Raw genomic sequence first — 24,355 nt, forward strand, 5'->3', positions numbered from 1 at the left:
CATGTAAAAGCATGATTTCAAATCACGCATGTGAAAGCTTATGCCCACCTCTACCTGCGATGATGAAACTTCCGCTTTGAATATTCATTCCCCACCCCAAATAAAGGTGCCCACCTCCCCGTGCTCGGGAAGACATAGCTTTGTGAATTATTCCTTATGGTCTCTATTTTCTTTGCTGCATTCTGCAAAGAAAATTTCTGCTTTGTGTGACAACTACTTCTGGTGTAGATTGATTAACTCACCAAGAGGGGGACTCATGTTTGGCCCGGTAACATACCCACCACACCATAACAAAATTCTGGACAGAAACAAAGACATGACAACAATTCTAGAACTTTCTGAGAAAGCTATATTACAACCTACTGGTTAATAGCTCTCAAATCCACAAAATCCTACTTTAGATTACAAGCACCCAGTGAAGTCTGTCAGCCTCCCACTAAAAAGTATCGTGAGCGAGGACAGGGTGCCACCAACTTACTCAAACTTCGTGGAACCAGAAGAGATGAGAGTTCATAGGATTTTTATTTTTTTTTAAATCAACATTTAATAACAGTGGCTGAAAAGCTAATGGAAGCCCTCATAGTCCAGTGAGAAACACTCTCATCCTATAATTTATTTTCAGCTGTTGGTTAGTTACCCATCTCCCCTGCTCCATTTCCAGGAACATGTTTTCTGCATCTCTGTAATTCCTCAAGGCCTGGCATATTCAGCATTCAGCAAATCACACCCATTCAGCAAAGATGGATCCAAGCCACGGCTGATCTCAGTCTAAAATGAAATGAGTTTCCCATTTCTGTTTTGTAGGACATATACTTTATGAATTTGTTCGTTTGATTCCTTGATTTGGTGTTGACATCTGCCTGCCTTTTTGCTTTTGTGTTATTATAGGTGTCTGGGAAGGATGTATGGTACACTTTGCGATTTTTGTCGGAAACACAAAACCACCCTTCGGTTCATCATCTGGGGCATCTTATTAGCAGGTCAATAACAAAAGGGGATGGGACCGAAGTGCCTCTTTTCCAGGATCCCCCAAATATTAGCTTTCTGTGGAAAGAAAATAAGTCTTCCCTCTCCCTAGACCTCACTGAATCATCCGGAGGGGAGAGAAGTCAATCAGGAAGCCCCTGAGTGGGGGTCTCAGCGTGGGACGCCTATGCAGATGGATTCCCTGTCCAGTTTATGTGCCAGCAGCTCACTTTGTACATCACCTGTTCCTGGGTCTTTGTTATTGCGGTGTGGATTTGGGAGTTGGTTAATGCAAATCCAGGCAACTGGAAAACATGGTGATGATCACAAGGTAGAAACATAATTGCAGGGGGAAATATAAGCAATTAACACTTTATGCAAATACAACACGAGGAGGAGCCTAGGGTCATGTAGCCCACTCCTCTGGCCTAAAGGCAGGACCATACTGCTTTCACAGAGGAGCAGGCCTCCAGTTTCCCTCCCTCCCAAAGCAAAGGGCTCTGCAGCCCATTTTAAAGAGCACTCCTGTCTCTAAAATGTGAACCCTCCACCCAAGTCCACAGACATTAGTCCAAGACCCCTGCACCCCGGGGTCAGTGGGTTTGCTGGTGCTCACACAGCAGGAACAGGGAACAGCTATCGACTTGCTTGTGCCAGGCCAGATAGTGTCTTAGGCTTTGCAGACCATTCGGGGAAACCACATAACTCTGCTGTAATGGGACAAAAGCAAACAGAGGGTGTGGCTGTGTTCTCGTGAGACTTTATTTGTAGAACACAAATACAAATATACAAGTACAGCTGTACTCACCGCCTACAAAAGCAAGCAGCAGGCCAGATTTACGCTGCAGGCCATGTTTGCTGACCTTTAACAGGAAACTTTGTTGTTCTTATCCTGGAATCTCCTCTTCCAAAGCAGCCAGCTTGGTAATTGCACACACCCCGCCCCCTTTCCCTTTGCTGTAGAGATTCCATGGAACTTAGAGATTGTTGGTGGCTATTCTCCTACTCAAACTTAGGCCAAATCTGAGCTGCAAACCAGAAAAGTCAGTACCTTTTTGTCGTTGGTTGCATAAACGCCTGGTGTTTCTCTGACAGAACTCACCTGCCGAGTCTGAATGCCAGAAAAAAGTGGTTCATACTAAGTGAGAGGCCCAACAACCAAGCATCAGGATTCAAGAACTCAGAAGGTTCTATAAGAAAAAAAGACCTAGCACCCTGTCCTCCTAGCATTCATGATGAGACTGTTAGGGACTTCCTTTGAAAAAAAGACAAAAACACCCAGAATATAGTACTTATAATCAGAGGAGGCAATAGCCCTATCAAGAGCTCTCCTGCGTTCAATGGTTCCTTGATTGAAACTCCCGTTGGCTGAGCCAGATTGGTGCTGGAGGCTGGTCTCCAGCTGGTGCTGATGTTCCGAATCTGCGTTTGCTTCCTGGCAGGTTACCTGGCTATGGTGATCGCCGCGTGTGTGCTCAACTTTCACAGAGCCCTTCCTCTCTTCGTGATCACCGTGGCTGCCATCTTCTTTGTGGTCTGGGATCACTTCATGCCCAAATATGAGCATCGAATGGAAGAGTTCCTGTCTCCAGGCAGAAGGCTTCTGGACAGCCATTGGTTCTGGCTGAAGTGGTAAATGCAGTTGGTTCTCTTACTGCCGTTGAGAGGGATCTTAGTCTTTTCGAATACTCTTCCAAAAACGTGTTCTGAAATTACTTCCTCATTTACGGGATATTGAAGCTAGAAACAACCTAGCGAATAATCTGTTAAAATGCCTTCATTTTACAAACAGGAAATCAAAGCCTGGATAAGGTAATGACTCACTCGAGATGTCTTCAAATGTCCCTACAAACTGCCTTAATTTCAAGTGCCACTAAATGATAAAATGTTGTCCAAAGGATGGGATGGTTCTGACTTGGGGAGGTGGCTTTCTGCTCTGGGCACGAGCTGGCCTCCTTGGGAGGAGGGATCTCTGAATTATTAAAGCCAACCCTCTCCTATAGGAGTCCATGTCCTGCAGGTGACCACTCAGGGATTTTCTCGCAGCCTCTCTCTGAGGGACCTCCTCTCCCTCCAGGGGGCCCTACTGGGTTGGACCCAGGACCCATTCTCCCCAGCAATGGCCCACCTGGGATCTGCCAGGAAACGTCACACATCCTTGGCCTAATAAAGCAGGGTTGTGCAGTCCCTACACAGCACCCTTTCTGGCTCTGCCTCCAAGCTGTTATTCAGCCTTGTCAGACTCACTAGATTCCCCAGGGAGTCAGACCAACTTTAAACATCAGCTTAGCTCTCTGAGTCCTGGGTGAGGTCCTCCCAACTGCAGATGACACATTTCAAGTTCTTCCTTTAAGGGAAGAAGCTAACACCTCACCAATCTTCCAAAACGGAAGTGAGGATTCCCCATAGTTCTCTCAAGGAAATCACCAGACTTCCCTCTCCAAACATTGTTTCTCCTCTCTGAGCCCTTTATATATCCTTGAAGGGCCCAAGAATTGTGGGATGAGGGGGACACATTGCTTCATTTTTTGGCTATTTGCCTTTATAGCCACAAAAAAGAGGGTCTGTTGCAAGTTCTAGAAGCATAACTTCCTGGTGCCAGGGTGTGTCACTCAATATTTTTTGTTTGTTTGTTGAAGCCTGATTAAGATTTTCAAGTTAGCACTTGGATGCTACAAACGATGCCACAAATACAGCAAATGACGCCAATGCCTCCTGTCTGGTTCTCGTAGGGTGATTTGGAGCTCGCTGATCCTGGGAGTTATTCTCTGGCTGACCTTTGACACCGCCAAACTGGGCCAACAGCAGCTGGTGTCGTTCGGTGGGCTCCTGATGTACATCATCCTGCTGTTTCTATTTTCCAAGCACCCAACCAAGGTGAGTATGAATTGATCTTTTTTGGTTTTTTCCCTCTTTTTTCTCATGTGTAAGTTGCTCAAAATAATCAGTGTGAGAGAATTTAACTGTTATTCAATATTTTTCTTACCTTGCTATGATATTTTAAGTGGCTAGAGTGCCCTTCTTCCTGAACTTTCATAGAACTGTTTATTTCTCATTGCTCATTTCAGCAATTTTCCAGTTACACAATCAGTGAGATAGTCTCTCTTGTCAAGTCCAGCTTCTACTCGTGTCCCCCACGTCTCCCCATCAAACACACATACAAAGAATACTCATGTTTTGATCCAGATTTCCCCAGACCAGTAAATAATCGAATGTTCTACCATTGCATTCTGGAGTTTATCAAATTTCTATTTGTAATTCAGGCTATTTTACTCCAAAAATTTGTCCTTTACTGTTTTGTTCACGTTGAATTCCGTTCTCCTCCTTGTTCTGTCAGTCGGTAACCCATTACATGGGCAAGAATTCTGAGAAATCGATTGTCCACATATGACTCATAATGGCAAATCCTGGAAGACTTGACTAGCTGAAAGGTGGACCCCTCAAACAAAAGCATTAGTCAGAGACCAAAGTCACCTAATATGACCCAAATTCTTTGCCCTGTGAACATCTCTGCTGTTTTCCATGCCTCCAATCCCATAGCTCTTTGCAGGCCGCTCTTCTCTGCACCAAAAATGAAAGCAGATGATTGTCCATTATTCTGCACTCCCTGGGTCTGCATTAGAGTAACTGGTTCCTTTCACAGTGAAGCGAGAGTCCCTCCACAGGGTGGAATTTCTTTCACTTAATTCACTTACAAATTGTCAGATCAGCAAACCTGGGACGCACAGACAAGTCATGTTCTGCCTCTCCATCTTCCAGACAGGGGAAATAGTTATATGTGTCGGATATTTACAGCATGACTAGCAAGGCTAGATCCTTCCTCCTTAATGTCCCTGCTGAGACTACTCTTTGGGTCTAAGTTGTGTTATCATGACATAATGATTACATACTCCCCTGAGACTGAAGGCTTCACACTCAGATTTAGAAACAGGGAATACAACCCTGAGATTTTTGGGAATGGTTCTAACAAGGGACTCTCTGCTCATGACTGCTTTGGCCTCCCAAAGAAGGCGGGTTACAGGCCACATGGGGGATGCTTCCAAGGAAATAGTGATCCTCTGGGCGTTTATGCTGAGTTTAGCATTCATTTTCTAACAAGATATATACCTTTTCATCTTTCTGCATAGGTTAACTGGAGGCCTGTCTTTTGGGGAATTGGGTTACAGTTTCTTCTTGGGGTCATAATACTAAAGACCAACCCTGGATTTATGGCTTTTCAGTGGTTGGGGGAACAAATTCAGGTAAGTTAGATTCAAAAGAGTGTCTTACTTTTATTGGGTTTTTTTTTTCTTTTTTGTGATGAAGATTGGCCATGAGCTAACATCTGTGCCAGTCTTCCTCTATCTTGTATATGGGACGCCACCCCAGCATGGCTTGATGAGTGGGATCTGGACTCGCAAATCCCGGGATGCTGAAGTGGAGTGCATGAACTAAACCTTTATGTCACTGGGCTGGCCCCAAGAACATTTTAACCTTTATAGTGCTGTTACTTTTTTTCTAAATTTATTTTTTCACTGAGGAGAATTCTGAGCTAACATCTGCTGCCAATCATCCTCTTTTTGTGTGTGAGCTGCCACCACAGCATGGCCACTGTGAGATGAGTGACATAGGTCCATGCCCGGGATCTGAACCCAGACCGCTGTAGCAGAGTGCACCAAATTTAACCACTAGGCCATCAAGACTGGCCCCCTATAGTGCTTTTAACATTTGAATATAATCCTCAAGACAGGTCAGAATTAGGTTTATTTGTCTACATGAGTTGACTCTAATTTTAATTTTTATATCATGAGGTAGACAAATAATTTTATGTAGAAAATGTTAATCTGTCCAGTTTAGTAATATTATTGCTGCCCCTCACCCATACCATCTAGTACATCACTCCCCTATCCTGATTGCCCCCTTCATCCTGCTCAAGGGGTGTGACACTTCTAAGATGGTTCCACAAGCAGAGAAACAGGCTTTCTTTGCATCTCGTGGTAACCGGTGCCACCCATGTGCCATCGATGGCTTCTGGAGCAAATTACCACACACAGCTTATCCTTTAGCACCCTAGAGTCAGATTGAATGTTAGAAACGCCAGGAAATCTGTGTGCAGTTATAGCTCAAACATACACTTCCATGCCATCCACTGGGGGGAGAAAAGCTGAGAAAATTAACTCCCTAAGGTTATGCACCCAGTTTGCTGGGTCCTCACCCCCTGCTGAGCCTGGTGGGACCTGGGGACTGTCAGCGCGGCCTCAGTGGTTGTGACGACCTGCTCTTGCCCTTTCTTTCACTCAGACCTTCCTGGAGTACACTGATGCTGGGGCTGCCTTCGTCTTTGGGGAGAAATACACAGACCACATCTTTGCATTTAAGGTAAAGCCAAACCCCTTTTCTTTGGAGCCACTTCCTGTTCAGGAACTGCTCAGTCTCTGTGGATGCTCAGATAGAAGCTGACTACCGGAACCCAGGCGTGTACTGCTGGGCTCACCACAGGCGCACAGCACATCACTGTCCTTTCTCATTTATAAATTTATCTCAAGTCAGCGGATTGCAAACATTTTACTGTGTTACTGTAGCATTAAGGGAAACATCTAGAGGAGTCAGAAATATTTGAATACTTTTGGAGGGCTTGTAGCGTTGTCTGAGATACTTATGAAAAATCCTAAGGGGAAATAGTACCTGAGATTTCAGGGAAAGGACAATAGGTACCTGGCAATGAATAGGCATATGCCACTAATGGCTTCTAGGTCCAGGATCAGTGACAACTCTGTGCTCAGGGAACCTTCAGTCCCAGGCCAACCAGGACAACTGGTCACCCACATCAACCTCTGTTCTTCCAGAACCATCTTCATGCTAAACCGTTCCCATATTTCCTTCAGCACAGCCTTTGCCTAGGCAGGCCTGGAGGCTGGGCCTTCTCCCAACCAAAGAGGGATGTTATTTTACGGGGGAAAGGCAACCTGGCCCCATGCCCGGGCCTCATCGATTCCCTCCAGGGCTCCCATATGCTCCAGGAAGCTCACTCTCCTCTGGGAAGTCCCCACAGATACGTGTCCATGAGTCAGAAAGACGCATTTGGCTTTTCTTCAGCTTTCCTTTTTGTGGCATATTATTGTTCCTACACTTCTAAATTGTTTTCTTTCTTAGGGACTGCAAATTTACCTCCAAATTACCCCAGTTTCAGTTAGGACAACTGTTAGGTGGAATATTTTTTAAACTGCTGATTTGAGGCTTTTGTGCCGAGATAACTAAGCCATCTCTGAAAAGTCAGGTGTTTACAAATTGAGATGGAAATATGCTCATATCGTGAATTGAATACAGAATTGGAAAAAATAAAGTCACAAAGAGGGCATAACTTGCTGCCCAAACCTCACCTGTGTCTTCAGACGTCCCCTTCCTCCACAACCCAGGGCAATAGCCTCCATCCCTTCTACCAAAACAGAATCCCCGTGGGAACATTTGAGAAATTAGCCTTTAACTCCCTGAAGCTTTCAGGAAGGCTCTGCCCGCCCATTAAAGCCAATAAAGGCACATAAATGCGTGAGCTCTGAATAATGGCACAAAATGTCTTTTAATATATATTATTAATAGATTTTTCTAAATTGGATCCTGTACAAATCGTCCTTGGTCATTCTGTGCCTCTGGTGGCAGCTTGTCCCTGGCCATTTCTCTGGAGAACAGAGGGGAAGGGGTGTGCAGGGCAGGGGTGGGGAGGGAGACCGCCGCTCTGTGTGGTCTCTGCAGGGTGGAAACTGCTCCCTGTGGACGCACGGGCTGGAGTGAAGGCACCAAAGAGCATCAGGAAACTAGGATCCAGGAAAAGACAACCTTTGTCAACAGAGAAGTAAACTAGCTTCCAAAGTTTAATCTCTTCTTAGTGATTCAAAAGTCCATACGTAAAATAATTGTCATTCTAAAACCTAAGAGTGAAGGCTTACTCTGTGGGAGGCAGTGTGTGTAAGGACCGACCACGCTCTATCTGATCTGTGGAGCCGCTGGAATAAGGATCTGAGGTTGCTCGCACTTAATCCTGACCCAGGTCACTGTGCTAATAAGTGGTGAAGCTCTTGTCTGTTTAATATCAGAACAGCAAGAACATCTGCAGTGGCCTTCAGTTTGTTGAGCCTAATTATTACAAATTCCCCCAAAACTTTATTCCTTCTCTGAGACACTAAAGGTGGAAAAGCTCATTATAGCAGAGGGAAAAAAATGTCAAGTTTCCTATGAAATGTACTCAAGCTTATCCAGAGCAAATTAGAACAAGAGACTGCAGATGGGGAAGCTGCCTGATGAAAGTGTCGTGTAGCTCCAGAGGAGTTTCCAGTGTTGTTATGACGTTTCAGAGGGAAAAGGAGGTGGAAAGGAGGACACTGATGTGAAACCTGCTAATACTCCTGAGGCCGACGTTAGCCCATAATTGCTTTCCTCCCCCCCTCCAGTACCTGCCAATGCTGGTTTTCTTCCACGCTGTCACGTCCATGCTCTTCTACCTCGGATGGATGCAGTGGATCATTAGAAAGGTACGGGACTGGGAGAGGTTGGGTGACAGGTGTAGACCTGATTATTTCAGGGACCAAGTCCTAAATACCTTTTATCAGGGTTTTCCTAAGTGCCTTTCTCTTCGTATCGAGATCCACCTCCCCACGCACGCCAAGTTATTGGATTCAAACCCAAAAATCCTACATGTGTCCCTAGAGGGAATTTTATCTCAGGGAATTCTAACAAGGCTTTGACTTGCAACCCACTGGATATCTTCATGAAACCTTAGCAATTACTCCTTTAGCCAAAGAATTGCCTCCAAGAGTCCCAAGACCTGCCAGGTTTCCTTCATCTTGGCGACCCACCCGGTGACTTATGCAGAGTCACTGCTTATCCTCAGGAGGTTACAAAAGGGGACACTCTAGTCTAGAGCTGCTAGGGAGTCAAAGCAAGAAGGGGAAGCTGCTTTTAGCTTCTGAGGGACTTTTATAAGCACAGAAATTTTTTTTTAAAAGTCTAAAGAGTAAATCTCATTCCTGCTGCCCCAGCAACTGTCAGTGCTACGCTCATAGGTTAGATCATAAGACTGTGAAATTTCTAAGGTAGTTTGAATGCACATGAGAGCAAGGCAGAGCACACAGGGTTTGGGTACAGCCCCAGCCCTCCTTTGAGCCATGTAAATAAATAAAATGGAGAGAGAACTAGAAAACTGGCGGAATTCAGAATTTCAGCAAGAGCACCAGGGTCATAATTTTCTGATTATCGATTTAAACATTCAGAATTACTGTGCTCATGTCTAAGGAGAAAGAATGCAACAGGAAGTCCCCATCCCCAAAACAAAACAAAACACCTGAGTCACCAGTCTCTGGGTGAAAGGGCCACTGCGGAAGTGGGACCATAAACCATGTTCGTTTGAGTGTTAAGTAGACAAGGCCAAACGTCAACTACATCCCACTACTTATTAGCTGGTGGTTTTTCACAAAACAACTCAACTGTTCTGTGCCTCAGTTTCCTCTTCTATCAAATGGGAATAATTATAGGACCTCCCTAAAAGGGTTATTGTGGGATTAAATGCATTACTCAGATCAAGGGCTCAAAACAGTGCCTGGAATGCAGTAAAGTCTGCCGTGACTGTTAGCAATTAATAACTTGTTACTTGTACACAAGTGTACATTTCAATAGAAACTCACTTGTATAATGTTGAAAGTGTATACAATGACTCAGACTTACCACTCCAATAGGAGGATTTGATTGGCCTGCTCTATGGACTAGGTAAGATGTACTCACAGTTAGCACCATTGCTGGCCTGCCAACAATTGTTAAAGGCCCCAGCACTTTCCTTCAAAGATTTTTATCCCTACTTTGGAGTTTTGTGTATGCAAATAGCTCTTCACTGACTTTGTCCCTTGTCCCCTTTTAGATTGGATGGGTCATGCTGGTTACTATTGGATCATCTCCTGTTGAATCTGTCGTTGCTGCTGGCAACATATTCTTCGGATATGTAAGTTATAATATCTAAAACCAAAACAAAACAAAACACCTGCTGAAATGGACCGTCTTTCCAGAAAGTGAAATAAAAAAATGATGGTTTTATTTCTTTTAGTGTAGAAGGAACAGTGTCAAAATAAGGACCCTTCAATATTGACAATGTCCAGATTCCAGAGAGAGAAAAAAAGAGAGTGAGAAAGAGAGATCCCTTCCAAGAGTCTCAGTGCACTGATGTGGCATTTGGGTTCTTGAAATTTTATGGAGAGGAAGAAAGATTGAATCATTATGTCAAATCATGGGACTTTTTATGTATAGATTCTCAACGAATCTTTTCTCAATTTATTGAATTGTTGAGGTCTCTGGTCCGCCCTTCAGAGGCTAGCGGCTCATTCACTCAGATGGAGTTCAGCACTTGTCTTGAGCCTGCAAACACGTAACAGGCAGCCTCACATTCTGTAGTTTAATGCTGTGGCAATGAAAGAGACCAGGAAAGGCTTCCCACCAACAGCCGTGCAGCTGTATAAATACTTGAGTTCATTCTTAACTTGTCTGAACTGGTCAACAGTCTGTCTTTGTTGAGTCTAAAGAACAATGCTGATGAGCAAAAGCATTTTCACTCCCTGATCCATCACATGGTTAAATGCTCTTTTGCCTGAAGTCCATTTAAGCAAAGAAATATGATGCCAAAGGGATGTCTCTCAGAATAGCAGCATTCCTACGGGGTAGATAAGTAAGAAATAGTAATAATCATCCTCATCACTCTGGACATGCGGCTTCAGGCAGAATGGAATCACATACCGAGGAAAACACGTGTGAATGCTTGCTAGCATGGCTGCCCAGGGAGATTGGATTTCAAGCAAAAATAAAATCACCTAGAAAAATACATGGCCCCCAATCCAGGCTTACAACTGGTCCAGGCAGGCTGGAGCCTTCTTGTTGGTCAGCCCAGCTTGCTAACCTGGAGCATAGTCTTTACAGCAGGGCCCATGCTTCCTTCCCTAGGAGTTGAAATTATTATAATTATAGTCATAAAATCTCTCAGGACTAATTAGGGCACCATCTTGAGTTGATTACTCCTACCTGTGGGGTAAGAGGACTCATGTACTGAATTTCTATTCACTCCATAAATTGAAACTCAACACATTCAATCTTACACAACAGTTAGAAATAATGAGGGGAAAATTGTAAAATTGCACACATGCTCAATTTGATACTTAATATGCTGAAAGGACAGCTATTATTTATGAAGAGCCCCACGCTGCAGGCCGCCTGTCCTCCTTGATGGGGCTCAAGCCTTTACAACTGCACTCGGATTCCTTTCCACCCAAGGGGAAGAAGAGGTCTCTGATTCTTAATTTGAAAAAGGCCTCTGGGCACCTGTCCTTGTTATTGCTGGTATTTTTTTATGCTTGTGTCTCTATTTCCCTGTGGTGTCAGTAAAGAGGTTTAAGGTCTGTCAAGATGAAGCTGTAAGATGGGAAGTCACAGCGGCTTGGGAATCACCCATTCTCAAGGCCAGGCCACAGGGCAGAGTTACTTGGCCAGTGGTGTTTCACCCTTAGAAAAGTGTCCCCAGCCATCAGAGTCCAGTCCTAGGCTAAGTGGAGGTCTTATGTGGATTGGCCTTGCAAACTCTGCAAACATTACACATGATTCTATGTGCGCACTGACCTAAAGTTCAAATTACCCAGACTTCTATCATGTAGATTCTCAAACTGGAGCATGCATCAGAACACCTGGAAGGCTCCTTAAACCAGGATTGCTGGCCCCACCCCCAGAGTTTCTGATTCAGTAAGTCTGAGAATTTGCATGTCTAAGGAGTTCCCAGGTGATGCTGAAGGAGTGAGTCTGAGATCCACTCTTAGAAATACAGCTTTAGAGAATGGAATTTTGAGTAGATTGGCATGCCCTCCTAAGATTTAAAAAGGAACACTTAATCTGGTCACTCTTTGTTTCCAGACAGTGGCTCCACTGCTGGTCCAACCGTATTTACAAGGCACCACCAGGTCTGAACTCCATGCAATCATGACTGCTGGGTTCTCTACTATTGCTGGAAATGTCTTCGGCCTATACACTTTTTATGGGGTAAGAATGTTTGGGGATCATTTAGTGGAAAATACAACCTCTTCTTTCTTTGCTGTTGTCATTTCTTTCTTTTTCTTTGCCATTGCTGCTCCAGATCTGCTCCATTGGGTAAGGAGGCCCAAAGAGTGTCCTTTTTGCTGTATCATTGGTCACAGTTCATTGGCATTTGGATGGAGTGTTCACTTTTATATCCCTGCCACCTAAATGTGAAACTTATCCCACCACAGCATAATGAAATCATATTATGAGATTACTTGGCTAAAATATAAAAAAGTTAAAAAAAAAAAACCCTATTACACTAATGAAGGCAGTCTAAACCAGAGGTCTGCAAAGTATGGCCCATGTGCCAGTTCTAGATCACTCCTCTTTTCTTGTAACTGAAGTTATACTGGAAACCAGCTACTCTTGTTTGTTTCTCTCTGGCAGCTTTCATGCTGCAGAGTTGAGTAGTTGTGGCCCAAAAAACCAAAACTATTTACTCTCTGGCCCTTTACAGAAAAAGTTTTCTGACCGTGGCCTAGAGAATGGCTCCTCAACACTTACTGCACATTAGAATCACCTGGGAGCTTTTAAAAGCCTGAATACCCAGGCCCAAACCCCAGACTAATTAAACCAGAATCTCTTGGGATGAGACCCAGACATCAATATTTTTTTAAAACTCCTCAGATTCCCATGGGCAGCCCGTTTGAGAGCTGGTGGTCTATAGCATGGGGATGGAGAGCCTTGTGCTAACTGGTGCATGTGCCCCCAGCACAGAGCTGACAAGCCACACATAGATGCAACCCCTATGGGAGAAATGGAATAGCACAGCAGCTGTGTGACCCAGGGGACTGGGCGTTCTCACAGGGTAGGCGAGTTTCACTCCAGGTCTTCATCTGGGCCTCAGAAGCCCATCAGCAGGAAGAGGGAAGAGGAAAAGGGCAAAGGAGGCCTCAGGAATAGCAGTGTGACTGGATCCCGGATAATCCACTCTGCCACCACAGTGGGAATGCTGCCTGTGAAAATGTGCTGGGGGGATGGGAGTGGGGAGGGTGCTGATTCTGGAATTCTGAAAAGATAGGGAAGAGAATCCAGAAATAAGGGTCTGGGGAGGGAAGGGGAAAGAGTTTAAGTAGAGCTCCAGTGAGGAAAAGGAAATGGCTTACAGATTACAGGGACTCTGGATAAAGGAGTATTACATAAAGGTACAAACATCCAGATGAGCAAAAGGAAGACAGAGAGCAGTGTGTCCATGCCTGCACCCCAGACGTCCCCTATCTTCATTGATGATGAATGAAATACGGGCTTTAGGAACTATTTGAACATTCAAAAGGACAACAGAGAGGTGGAGAAATCTTCTTTGAAGGTTCCTACAGCACAGGATTGATTCTCTTCTGAAATGATCATACGTTGGTTCTGTGCTTCTCCTCTAGGATGTGGTCAGTTCACAGAGATTCCTCCCTCTTCCCTCTGGCTCTCATGGTGATGCCAACTTGGGTTACCGAACTCTTCCAAGCCTCCGAAGAAACATTGTTTTCTGGCTTAGACGCAATTCCTGCTCTTCTCTTCCCTTGTAAGGCTTTTGGGCCATGCATTCTGAACACAACAGAAAAGTTAAACCTAAGTTGGCCTACTTTCTCCTAAAATCACAGATTTCACCCATCCACTTGTTAACTGCTTCAGCTATGTCAGCGGCCGCATCATTGGCTGTGGCTAAACTCTTTTGGCCTGAGACGGAAACACCTAAAATAACCGTGGAGATTACCATGAAAATGGAAGTTGGGTGAGTGAGTTACGTTCACCTAGTTAATGCCTATACAAGCTGGAGCAGGGGTCAGGGAGGGGGTCCAAATTCAAAGTACAGTGAAAAATTGCATAGAGAGCACGATGAATTATGGTATTAAAAGTGAACTTAATTTCCCAGCCACTATTAGACTTCATCCAAATAAATCTTGTTCAAACCTTGAAAACCTCTTTTTTTCATTGAAGTATAGCTGACATACAATATTAGTTTCAGTTGGGCAACATAGTGATTTGACATTTATATACATTATGAAATGATGACCACAGCAAGTCTAGTAACCATCTGTGACCATAAAGTTATCACCATATTATTGACTATATTCCTTATGCTGTACACTACATCCCCATGACTTATTTATTTTAAAACTGGAAGTTTGTACCATTTAATCCCCTTCGCCTATTTCGCCCACCCCTCTCCCCTCTATCGACTATCACTTTGTTCTCCATGTCTATGAGTTTGCTTCTGTTTCGCTGTGTTAATTCATTTGTTTTTGAGATCCCACATATAAGTGAAATCATACAGTATTTGTCTTTCTCTGTCTGACTTATTTCACTTAGCATAATACCCTCTAGGTCCATCCATGTTGCCACGAATGGTAAGATTTCCATTTTGGAATATTTGGAATGTCAGAATAATGTTCCATTGTATATATATACCACATCTTCTATATCCATTCATCTATCGATGGGCACTTAGCTATTGTAACTAATGCTACAATGAACATAGGGGTGTGTACATCTTTTTGAATTTGTGTTTTCATTTTCTTTGAATGAACACCCAGAAGTAGAATTGCTGGATTGTATGGCAGTTCCATTTTTAATTTTTTGAGGAATCGCCATACTATTTTCCATAGTGGCTGCAGCAATTTACATTCCCAGCAACAGCGTACAAGAGTTCCCTTTTCTTCACATCCTCACAAACACTTACTTCTTGTCTTTTTGATAATAGCCTTTCTGACAGGTGTGAGGTCATAACTCATTGTAGTTTTGATTTGCATTTCCCTGACATTAGTGATGTTGAGCATCTTTTCACATGTCTGTTCACCATCTGTATGTCTTCTTTGGAAAAATGTCTATTCATGACCTCTGCCCATTTTTCAATTGGACTTTTTGTTTATATTAAGTTTGAGACTTTTTGTTTATATTCCATTAAGTTGTATGAGTTCTTTATATATTTTGGATGTTAACCTCTTATTGTATCTATCATTTGCGAATATCTTCTCCCATTCGGTAGATTGCCTTTTCTTTTTGTTGATGGTTTCCTTCACCTTGCAAAAGCTTTTTAGTTTGATGTAATTCCGTTTGTTTATTTTTGCTTTTGTTGCCTTTGCCTGACGAGATAGATCCATAAAAATATTGCTAAGACCAATGTCTAAGAGCTGACTGCCTGTGTTTTCTTCTAAGAGTTTTATGGTTTCAGGTCTCACGTTCAAGTCTTTAATACATTTTAAATTTATTTTTGTATATGGTGTAAGAAAATGTCTTCATTTCATTCTTTTAGCATGGAGCTGTCTAGTTTTCCCAACACCATATGTTGAAGAGATTGTCTTTTCCCTCTGGTATATTCTTGCCTCCTTTGTCATAGATTAATTGACGATATAAGAAGGGATTTATTTCGGGGCTCTCTATTCTGTTCCATTGATCTCTGTGTCTGTTTTTGTGCCAGTACCATATTATTTTGGTTACTATATAGATTGTAGTATAGTTTGAAATCAGGGAGGGTGGTGCCTCCAGCTTTGTTCTTCTTTCTCAAAATTGCTTTGGGTGAAAACCTTTCTAAATACCTGAATGTCATTACATTTCCTTGACTTCAATGTTGATATTTTATTTTCAATATAGTGTGGTGTTCATTTAGCTTTGATTTAAGACTGCTGCAAAACTATAGGATGACCATTTCTGGAAGTGTCTTATATAATAGGGAAAGAAGCTGTGATATAGATATCCTTAACCCCTCTGCAGTTCATTTTCTTTTGCCCTGTGCAAAACAAAGAAAAAAAGGTCGAAAGAACTAAGGGATTTATGATGTTCAAAAGTATTTCATTAAATAACAGAATCCATCAACCAATATGTTTCTGAGATTCATCCCTTGTTTGTATGGAGGGAAAGACATAACCATGAATGAAAAAGCAAGTTGTCAGAGAATATATATACATGGAATACGTGTGATTCCACTTATAAATTTAGCAAATGTGAAACCTACACAACATATTATTTATGGATGCAGACATATAGGGAGATTGGAAAGAAAGGGAATGATAAGCAACTTAGGGAGCCAGGTACCTCTGAGATGAGAGAGAAGAGGATGAGATTAAGGAAAGGCACAGGGCGGGGGACTCAAAGGTGAGGGTGACAATCCATTTCTTAGGTGATGGATTTCAGGCCTTCCTTGAATTATTAATTCTTATACCATGAACACTTTATAAATATTCTCTGATAGGTACCATTACATATAATTTTTGAAACCTACAGTATTCATACCTTTTACTAATTTTTAGTTACAAATGCCCCCAAATTAAAAGAGTAGTATAACAGACACCCATATGCCCTTCACCTACGCTCAGTAATTATAACTCTGTCATGATTTCATGGAATTCAGGTGAGTATTTTGACCAAGGCATGGACCTCTCTCTACGAACGAGCTCTGTTCATGCCATTTTTACACCTGTGATGTCCATCCACTGACAACTCCTTGGTAATTCTGCCATTGCTATTTTTTGATAAAGTGATTCGAGAAATCTTCTAGAAGCCGCATCACAGGGAGCATCCTCAACTATCTCCTTGGTGGCACACATTGCTGTGGGTCTCATTGCCTTCCTGGCCCTGTTGTCTTTTGTGGATGCAGCCCTGTCCTGGTTTGGAAACATGTTTGACTACTCACAACTGAGTTTTGAGGTATAATTCTATCATGCTTCTCCTCCATTTTGTTTCTGCCTATCTTTGTTTAAAAATAAAATGGGTTCGTGAATCGGCTGCCCTAACTGCCTCCAGTGCACTCTTACACAATGCACAATCCTATCATGTATCCCCCATCTTCCCACCCTCTTTCTCTGTCTCCCATCACCCTCATTCCCCCAACAAACATTCTCTCCATCCTGAGAATCCAGGTTACTTCAAATGACTCAATTCCAACCTTGACTCCTAATGGATAAAGATGGACAAGGGCATGTGAAGGGATTTCTGTGTCTACAGGAGACACAGAGGGAGTGGGAACAATCCTGTCATGAGGGTTAGGGAGAAGAACGGGAGCAAATCACTACTCTAATAAAGTGTCTATTTTTGGTTTTTGTAGATAATATGCTCCTATATCTTCATGCCCTTTTCCTTCATGATGGGAGTGAACTGGCAAGACAGCTTCATGGTTGCCAAACTCATAGGTTATAAGATATTCTTCACTGAAATTGTGGCCTATGAGCGCCTCTCAAAAATGGTGTATTTAAGGGAAGAGGCTGGACCCAAATTTGTGAATGGTGTGCAGCAGTATATGTCGGTGAGTAAATATTTTGATTTTTCAGTGCACTTCTTTATCACGTACATGCGCTCATCAAATAGTTACTAGTGCCTCTGTGTGTCAGGCCAGGCGTTTGGGATATACTGAGGAACAAAACAGACTCCAAATCCCAGAGCTCATGGAGCTCATAATGAACATAGCGCCTCATAATTTTCAGTGATGTTGACTTAATCCTTGTCTGTGTGTGTGTGTGGAGAAGCACAGCTAATCCTTACCACTGTGATCATTTACTGTTGAGCTCTGTGGATCCAAACCCAGAGTCATATGAGCTGGAATCAATCCATCAACAAACATTTATGAATGCCTTCTGTGTGCAATGTACCTAGGTACTGAGGCCTCAGCATTGAACAAGTGACGAGGCCTCTGCCCTCATGGGACTCATAGTCTAATGATCATGAAGGGCTCTTCCTTTCAGCTTAAGGAATTCTATGAACTCTGGGAAACCGCCTAAATGCAACATAGTGCCTGGACATGCTAAAGCAGTGGTGAGACGCAGTCGCTGCTCTCCAGGTACATGAGGGAAGAGACGGAGCTCAGCGTCTCTGGTCTGAACCTTTGAGACGAGCACCCCATAACTATGTCAGGACTTCAGGTCAACAGCCTGCAAGGAGATGCTCATGTCTGCTTGGCCTTGGATGGGATAAGGGAACTCAGGAGAGGCTATTACTTAGGCCATATTTGCAGCTGAGTCTCCACCTTTTATTTTCCTGAAGAATAGAAAGAATTGTCACACATGCGAACTCTTAGGGAAATGGTGAACATTTCTGTCCGCCACCATTACCCATGGAAACAATCCATTTGGAATTAATGTCTTAGGCACATTTTGGGCTTTAAAAGGAAAGGGGAGGGGAAGCATCCTGCCCAAGCTTCTAATTGAGACGGCCCACCTCTGAACAGCCCACCACTCTCCCAGCCTCCCAAGACCAAACATGCAAATTTACTCCCACGTATTACACGGAATAACAGCATACTCCAGGAGAGTGCTGATTTGTGTGCTATCATGAGGGGCATTTGGCCCACACCTCTGATATGAACAGTGTCTCTGTAGGTCTCCTGTTTCTCCAATGTTCATTCTTCAGCTGACCACGCAGGGGGCTTGGCCAAACGTCCTCATTGTCTGGATGCCGCCACAAACCACCTTCCCTGCCAAAAGGAAACAATAGGCTAAATTAAGAGAAATGTTTTTCATCCCCAACTGCCAGTTGCCAGGAGAAAACAGTTTTGTTAATGAGCAAAGCAAGCTCACAGTTCTGGCAGTGCTGAGCAGGTTTGTGAGCAGGTTATTAAGAGGATAGAGACAGGGCAGTGGAGCTGATTCGGGTTGGGGGCGAGCCCAACCAGGGGCAGGAGCTCAGAGGACGTTTAGGAATATGAGCTCAATGGCTTCTGTTATTCTTGAATCATCATGGGAAAAGCATTTTGTTTTTTCCCAATTTCTTATTTATAATCAACAAAATGGGGATGAGTCCCTGCAATTTCCGTTTACCAACCAAGAAGTGGTGGGGGTGTCCTCACAGTCTCCGGGAAAAGGTACCACATGACTGAAGCATAAGATCTGGGTCCATGAGGCAAAAATCCAGTGTTATCCATTGAATTATGCCGACTGCTGACCTCCATCTAAGGTAAGAAGTCAGAAGGTCTATGTCGCACTTTATTACTCCAGTTTCTCGTTCTTAAAGATAATACTTTGCATGTTTGTTTCTTTGTTTACACGTAATACATTTCATGGTACAGAATTCAAAAGGTACAAAAAGGCATAGAGGGAAAAGCGAGTCATCCTCCCTGTTTCCCTGCCACTCAGCTCCTCTCCCTGTACCATATTATGCTCATTGTTCTTAGCCTTGCTCCTTGCACTTGATAAGATATCTTGAATGCCTTTCCGTACCAGCGCCTGTGACATAGTATCCTGTTGTATGAGCACACCATAATTTATTTTAACCAGTCCCTTGTCGATGAACACTCTTACCAATTTTTTGCTATTGGAAGTACTGCTACAATGCCTGTCCTTGTACATATGGCATCTTTGTTCATGTGCGAGGAGAGCTGTAGGATGTATTATTAATTTCCTACTGCAGTTCTTTCCATCATGTAATCTTGCACATTTATGGGCAAAGACAAAGGGAAATCGTCCCAGCCTCCTTTTCCTCTTATTATAAAACCCTATGTGACCACATCTGTGTCCCTCCTCCAGAGATCCCCAGAAAGGAGAAAGAGGAGTCTCTAGTGCTTTATGCCATCTCCCTCCCCGTGGTCTCTTAATAAGCTTGACTGTTTCTGAAGCCAATAGAACAATGAAAAGCACTAGCCAGAGCAGGGGATGAGGATGAGTTTCCAGAAACAGTGGACTGCTCAAATACGTGAAACATTTTTTCGTTGCCTGCTGTGCACACACTGAATGAAAACATCAACAAAGGAGTTTTCAGAAACCCTGAAAAGAAGAGGGGCCTTATCAACAAAAACTTACCATGACCACTTGAGTCTTGAGTGTGAGCTTTAAAAAACCCGGTTAGTGAAAGAAAAGGCACTGCCAGTTTTAAATGTAACATTGCCCTGGTTTGTTCTTTGAACCAAATCGTCGATTTTTCAGGATTTGGGGGGAAGAAAATTACTGCCTCAATTGTGTAGGTGCCTTTGCCAGATTGGGGGTGCCTCTGGTGAACAATGGAGTACACTGGATCTTCCAAGCCTCATGGAGTCCGTCCTTCAACCTGAGAAAGAACTATCTAGCCTGAGCAGCACCTCTTGGCTTCAGAGGACGGGAGTCATGCTCACACTTCGACAAAGTCACCTTCCGCCTTCTCAGGACCCTGTGAGAGCACAGTCCATTCTCCCGCTTCCAAGTGGGCACCTAATATTCCTATGGGATGGTCAGAGCTGAGGAACAAAGAAAGGCAAACACAAACCATGGCCAGAGTGAAAGGGCTTCTGTGGTATCTGTGAGCTTCCTTTTTACTAATAAAATTCCTTTTACATTGTACCGTTTTTACATATGATTTACATGCAAAAAAGGCCCATTTTTGGTGTCCATGTGAGTTTTGACAAATGTGTCACGTGTGTAACCACGACCACAATCAAGATGTAGAACGTTTCCATCACACATAGAAAACCTTCCTCATGGCCAGTTGTCGTCAGTAGCCCCCCACCACCACCCTGACCCCGTCCCAGGCACCCAATGATCTTTCTTTCACGATAGATTAGTTTAGCTTCTTCTAGAATATCATGTGAATGGACTCAGCCTTCATATTGTTGCATGTAGTAGTATTCTAGTTTATGGAAATCCAAAATTTGTTTATCCATTTGCCTGTTGAAGGACATTTGGATTATTTCCAACTTGGGACTATTAGGAATACAGCTGCTATAAATATCCATGTGCAGTCCTCTTGCGGGCATATGTGTTTATTTCTTCTGGCAAAATCCCTAGGAGTGGGATTGCTGGCTCCTACAGGCAGTGGATGTTAACTTGGTGAGAAACTGTCTAGTGTGTTTGTATTTTACCAACAGGCTGTGTCAGTTTACATTCTCACCATCAATGTACAAGAGTTCTAGTTGCTTCACGTCCTCACCCACACTTAGTGTTGTCCATGTTTTTAGCCATTTTAGTAGATGTGTAGGGGTATCTCATTGTGTTAACTTGCATTTCGCTGGTGACTAACACTGTTGAACATCTTCTCATGTTCTTTTTGGTCATTTGCATATCTTTTGTGAAATCTGTTTATTCATTTATTAGGTGCTTGTCTTATTATTATTGAATTATAACAGTTCTTTATACATTCTGAATGAGTCCTTTGTCAAATAAATGTGAATGTTTTTTGGGACACATTTTGTTTTTTCAGCAGCTGGTCCTGTGCCTGGCACATTATAGCAGGCGGCCAGGTCACGCTGACTATTAAAATTATCATTGAGCAGAAAGCAACATTTGTAGAGGCCAAGACTACCAGTTCCAACTCCTTTGTAGAGAGTCTCTGACTCCACACAAGCCCCTTTCTCTCCATCGAAATTCAAGGGGAGATGGAAAAAAAGAGTCTAGGAAGCAACAGGTGTTTGACACCACTCACTGTACAATTATCTGTCAGTATTGATCCCCTAGTCAGAATAGGAAGCACGGTTAGGGTGTCAGATTTACTAAGCTGGGTCACACCATGTATGCATCCATGTGTTTATGCTTATTTACAGATTCGTTCTGAGACAATTGCCACTTATGCTCTCTGTGACTTTGCCAATATCGTTTCCCTAGGAATAGCAATCGGCTCACTCAGTAAGTGAAAAGAATATTCTTCAACAACAGATGTGGTGTAAATACGCTTCTGATCTCCATGTTGCTCTGTGACATTATTCAGGTCAGGAAAAGAAGGCCCTGTAAGAGCTGTAAATCCTTTGAGGTCTATTTGTTATCCCTGTTCTGCAGTATAGTTTACCTGTGTAGACCCAAGCTAACATCAGGAAGGATTTGCCCAAATGTACTGGTGCGTCTCCAGCCAGGGGTGACACATAGGTTCCACTTTGCATGCCAGTTCCAATAGATTTATAATGGCCACCTGGAGAAGGATTCTGAGGTCCAGTGGAAGTTAAGTGGGAAAATGCTGTGATTAATTGGTAATGTCTGCCATGGCCACAGAAGTGGATGGTGACAGATGAGTGGTAGATGTTTGGGATCCTCTCTTGCCATGCATTCTCCTTGCCCAGCCCTCAACATGCTGTGCGAGCCCTTTAGATGAAACTTAGGGCTTGTTTCTTCTGTAGAGAATGGAAGTCTCTGGGCCTTTCGTTGTGGACAAACTTCTTTTTGTCCCACACCAGAGAACTTCTCTGGATGTGGAACTCATCACTAAGCTCTTCAATCTTGAATTTCCCAGCTAAGTTTTAAGAAAAGGAAAAGTCAGCTGATCTGAGACTCCAGCCCCAGAACAATTCTCAGAGCCTGGGAATTTGGAATTCTAATCAATAAGCCTCAACATTAACCTCTCTTACTTGCTTCCGTGTTACCCAGCATCCATGGCTTCTTCCAGAAAGCATGACATCGCCTCAGTGGCAGTGAGAGCTCTGATTGCAGGGACCATTGCCAGCTTCATGACAGCCTGCATCGCAGGTACTGCTTCCAGTCTGTGTGTCCTGTCTCCCTGTGCCCGCAGCTTTCAGGGGGGCAGTGCCTCCAACCCGCATATGCAGCGTATGCTGTGCAGAGAGCTGAGAGACAGAGCTGCTGTTAAGCCTTTTATGAGCGAAATGTGTGGAGCGTGGTGAAGAAGCTAAGAACAGAAGGAGAGTTCAGGGACTTTGTTAATTAATAAAATCAGTGGCGCTCTGTTCCACTTCTAGGCATACTCTCCAGCACTCCTGTAGACATCAACTGCCATCAGTTTTTAGAGAACGCCTTCCACTCCAGCTCACCTAAAAACACAACTGATGTAGTGTCTTGTTGCCAGAGTCTATTGAGCAGGTATTGTGTTCTTGATTATAACTTCTTTCTATCAGTTATTAATTAAAAATTAGACCTAAAGACCCCCTCCACATATTTTTATAACTTCGTAACTCTTACATTATTTAAATATAAGAACTTGTGTGGCAATTCTAGCCACCTTTCATTTTGACTTTTCTCAGCTAAGACCCATAACTATCTAGTGTCCCTCAAGCATTTCATATGCCCCTGCTATGTATTAGGCACTTGGTATGAATTAACTCACTTACATCATGCAAACACTGTCTATGTCAGGCACTATTGCTTTTTTAAGCATTGTGTAAAATCAGGACTTGGGGAGGCTATGTCACTGACCCAAGCAAAATGAGCGCAAGCACAATCGAGATACAAAGACCCAAGAAAATTTGGGTCTTTCCGCCCACAGAGCCCATGCCCTTAACTAGTACTGTAGTATTCTAGTTCTAGTTACTAGGTGCTGCCTCCCTTTCAAGGGGATCAAGCAGTGCAGGCTGTCCCGACAACATGGTGATGGTGATGGGCTATGGTGGATGAGGGGCTGCCAGTGACACATGCCAGCCACCCCCACCCTCTACAGTTTCTATTGGTAAAATCACTAGCCCACCCCATCTGCCCTTCTTAATGTGCAAGCGTTTTATACCAATGAATTCTATCCTTTCTTTGTTTATTCTGGAGGAAATAGGGGGAGTCCTTGAGGCCAAGCAGGATTTGAGAGTCAAAACTAATTCTTTGGTGCCTCTGTCCTTAACCCACCCTAACCTGAGTGTGAGGGGGGATATCATCTCCCAGTCCTATGCTATTTTAATGTGTCATCTTCTGCTCATCTACTGTTTCCATCTTCTAAAGCTGAGCTAACTGTTTCATTCCACTTTCTACCAGCACTGTTGCCAAGGGTCCCGGGGAAGTCATCCCAGGAGAGGACCACAGCCTGTATTCTTTGAAGAACTGCTGTGAATTGTTGATTTCACCAGCATTGAACTGCAGTTGGATCCCTAATTAATTTTGAGTTCAGCCAGTTCTCCAACAGAACTCTAAGTACAGATACTAACCTTTCTGCTTTGGGGAGAAAAAGAAAAGCTGTTCTCCACAGATTGATACTTCCATCATGGAATCAGCTTTAACTGGAAAGAAGAAAAATAGGAGTAAACCCTTCAGATCTAGAGCATCTTCCTCCTCTCCTCAGCCCCTTCCCTGCTGAGAACTACTATTGTGTCCCAAAGTGAGATGGTGTCTCCAGTCCCAAAAATGTTTTCTGACCTTAGAATTTCAGAACATTTAACCAGAACACAAGTATAAATGATGGCTCACCACAACTGGGCTACGACTCAGCCAACCCACTGTGAGTCTCTAAGTACTCCAGAGTGACTCATTTTAAAAACGTCTCAGGTGAAGTCTCTCTGCATTCACGCTGGCTGACCTGAAATAGCCTAAACTTGAATCTCACATGGAGGAGGACCGATCACATATCACCCACTCATTCTCTGCCCTGAGGAAGTCCTGCAGAAGTCAGGAGTCCTTCAGGAGAGAGCCTAGACCATTCCAAAGCTAGGTTTTAAGTCCTGTGTGCTTAAACTTATACCAGTCTGCTTAAGCTGAACTATACTGCAGTAATAAATAATTCAAAAACC

General features: G+C 43.4%; 1 protein-coding gene across 1 annotated transcript; it reads left to right on the forward strand.

The window, feature by feature from the left end:
- Positions 1-1,992: 1,992 nt before the first annotated feature.
- LOC131419932 (solute carrier family 28 member 3-like) lies at positions 1,993-24,355 on the forward strand. The gene is made up of 14 exons (XM_058565528.1): positions 1,993-2,598; positions 3,699-3,843; positions 5,094-5,207; positions 6,247-6,324; positions 8,391-8,471; positions 9,851-9,931; positions 11,878-12,003; positions 13,635-13,765; positions 16,509-16,677; positions 17,075-17,272; positions 21,467-21,548; positions 22,281-22,379; positions 22,610-22,730; positions 23,607-24,355. Exons 1-14 carry the CDS (start codon positions 2,378-2,380, stop codon positions 23,725-23,727), a joined length of 1,767 nt encoding a protein of 588 aa, XP_058421511.1. The 5' UTR covers positions 1,993-2,377; the 3' UTR covers positions 23,728-24,355.

The sequence above is a fragment of the Diceros bicornis genome, chromosome 22 (genome assembly GCF_020826845.1).
Source record: "Diceros bicornis minor isolate mBicDic1 chromosome 22, mDicBic1.mat.cur, whole genome shotgun sequence".
Taxonomy (NCBI): Eukaryota; Metazoa; Chordata; class Mammalia; order Perissodactyla; family Rhinocerotidae; genus Diceros; species Diceros bicornis.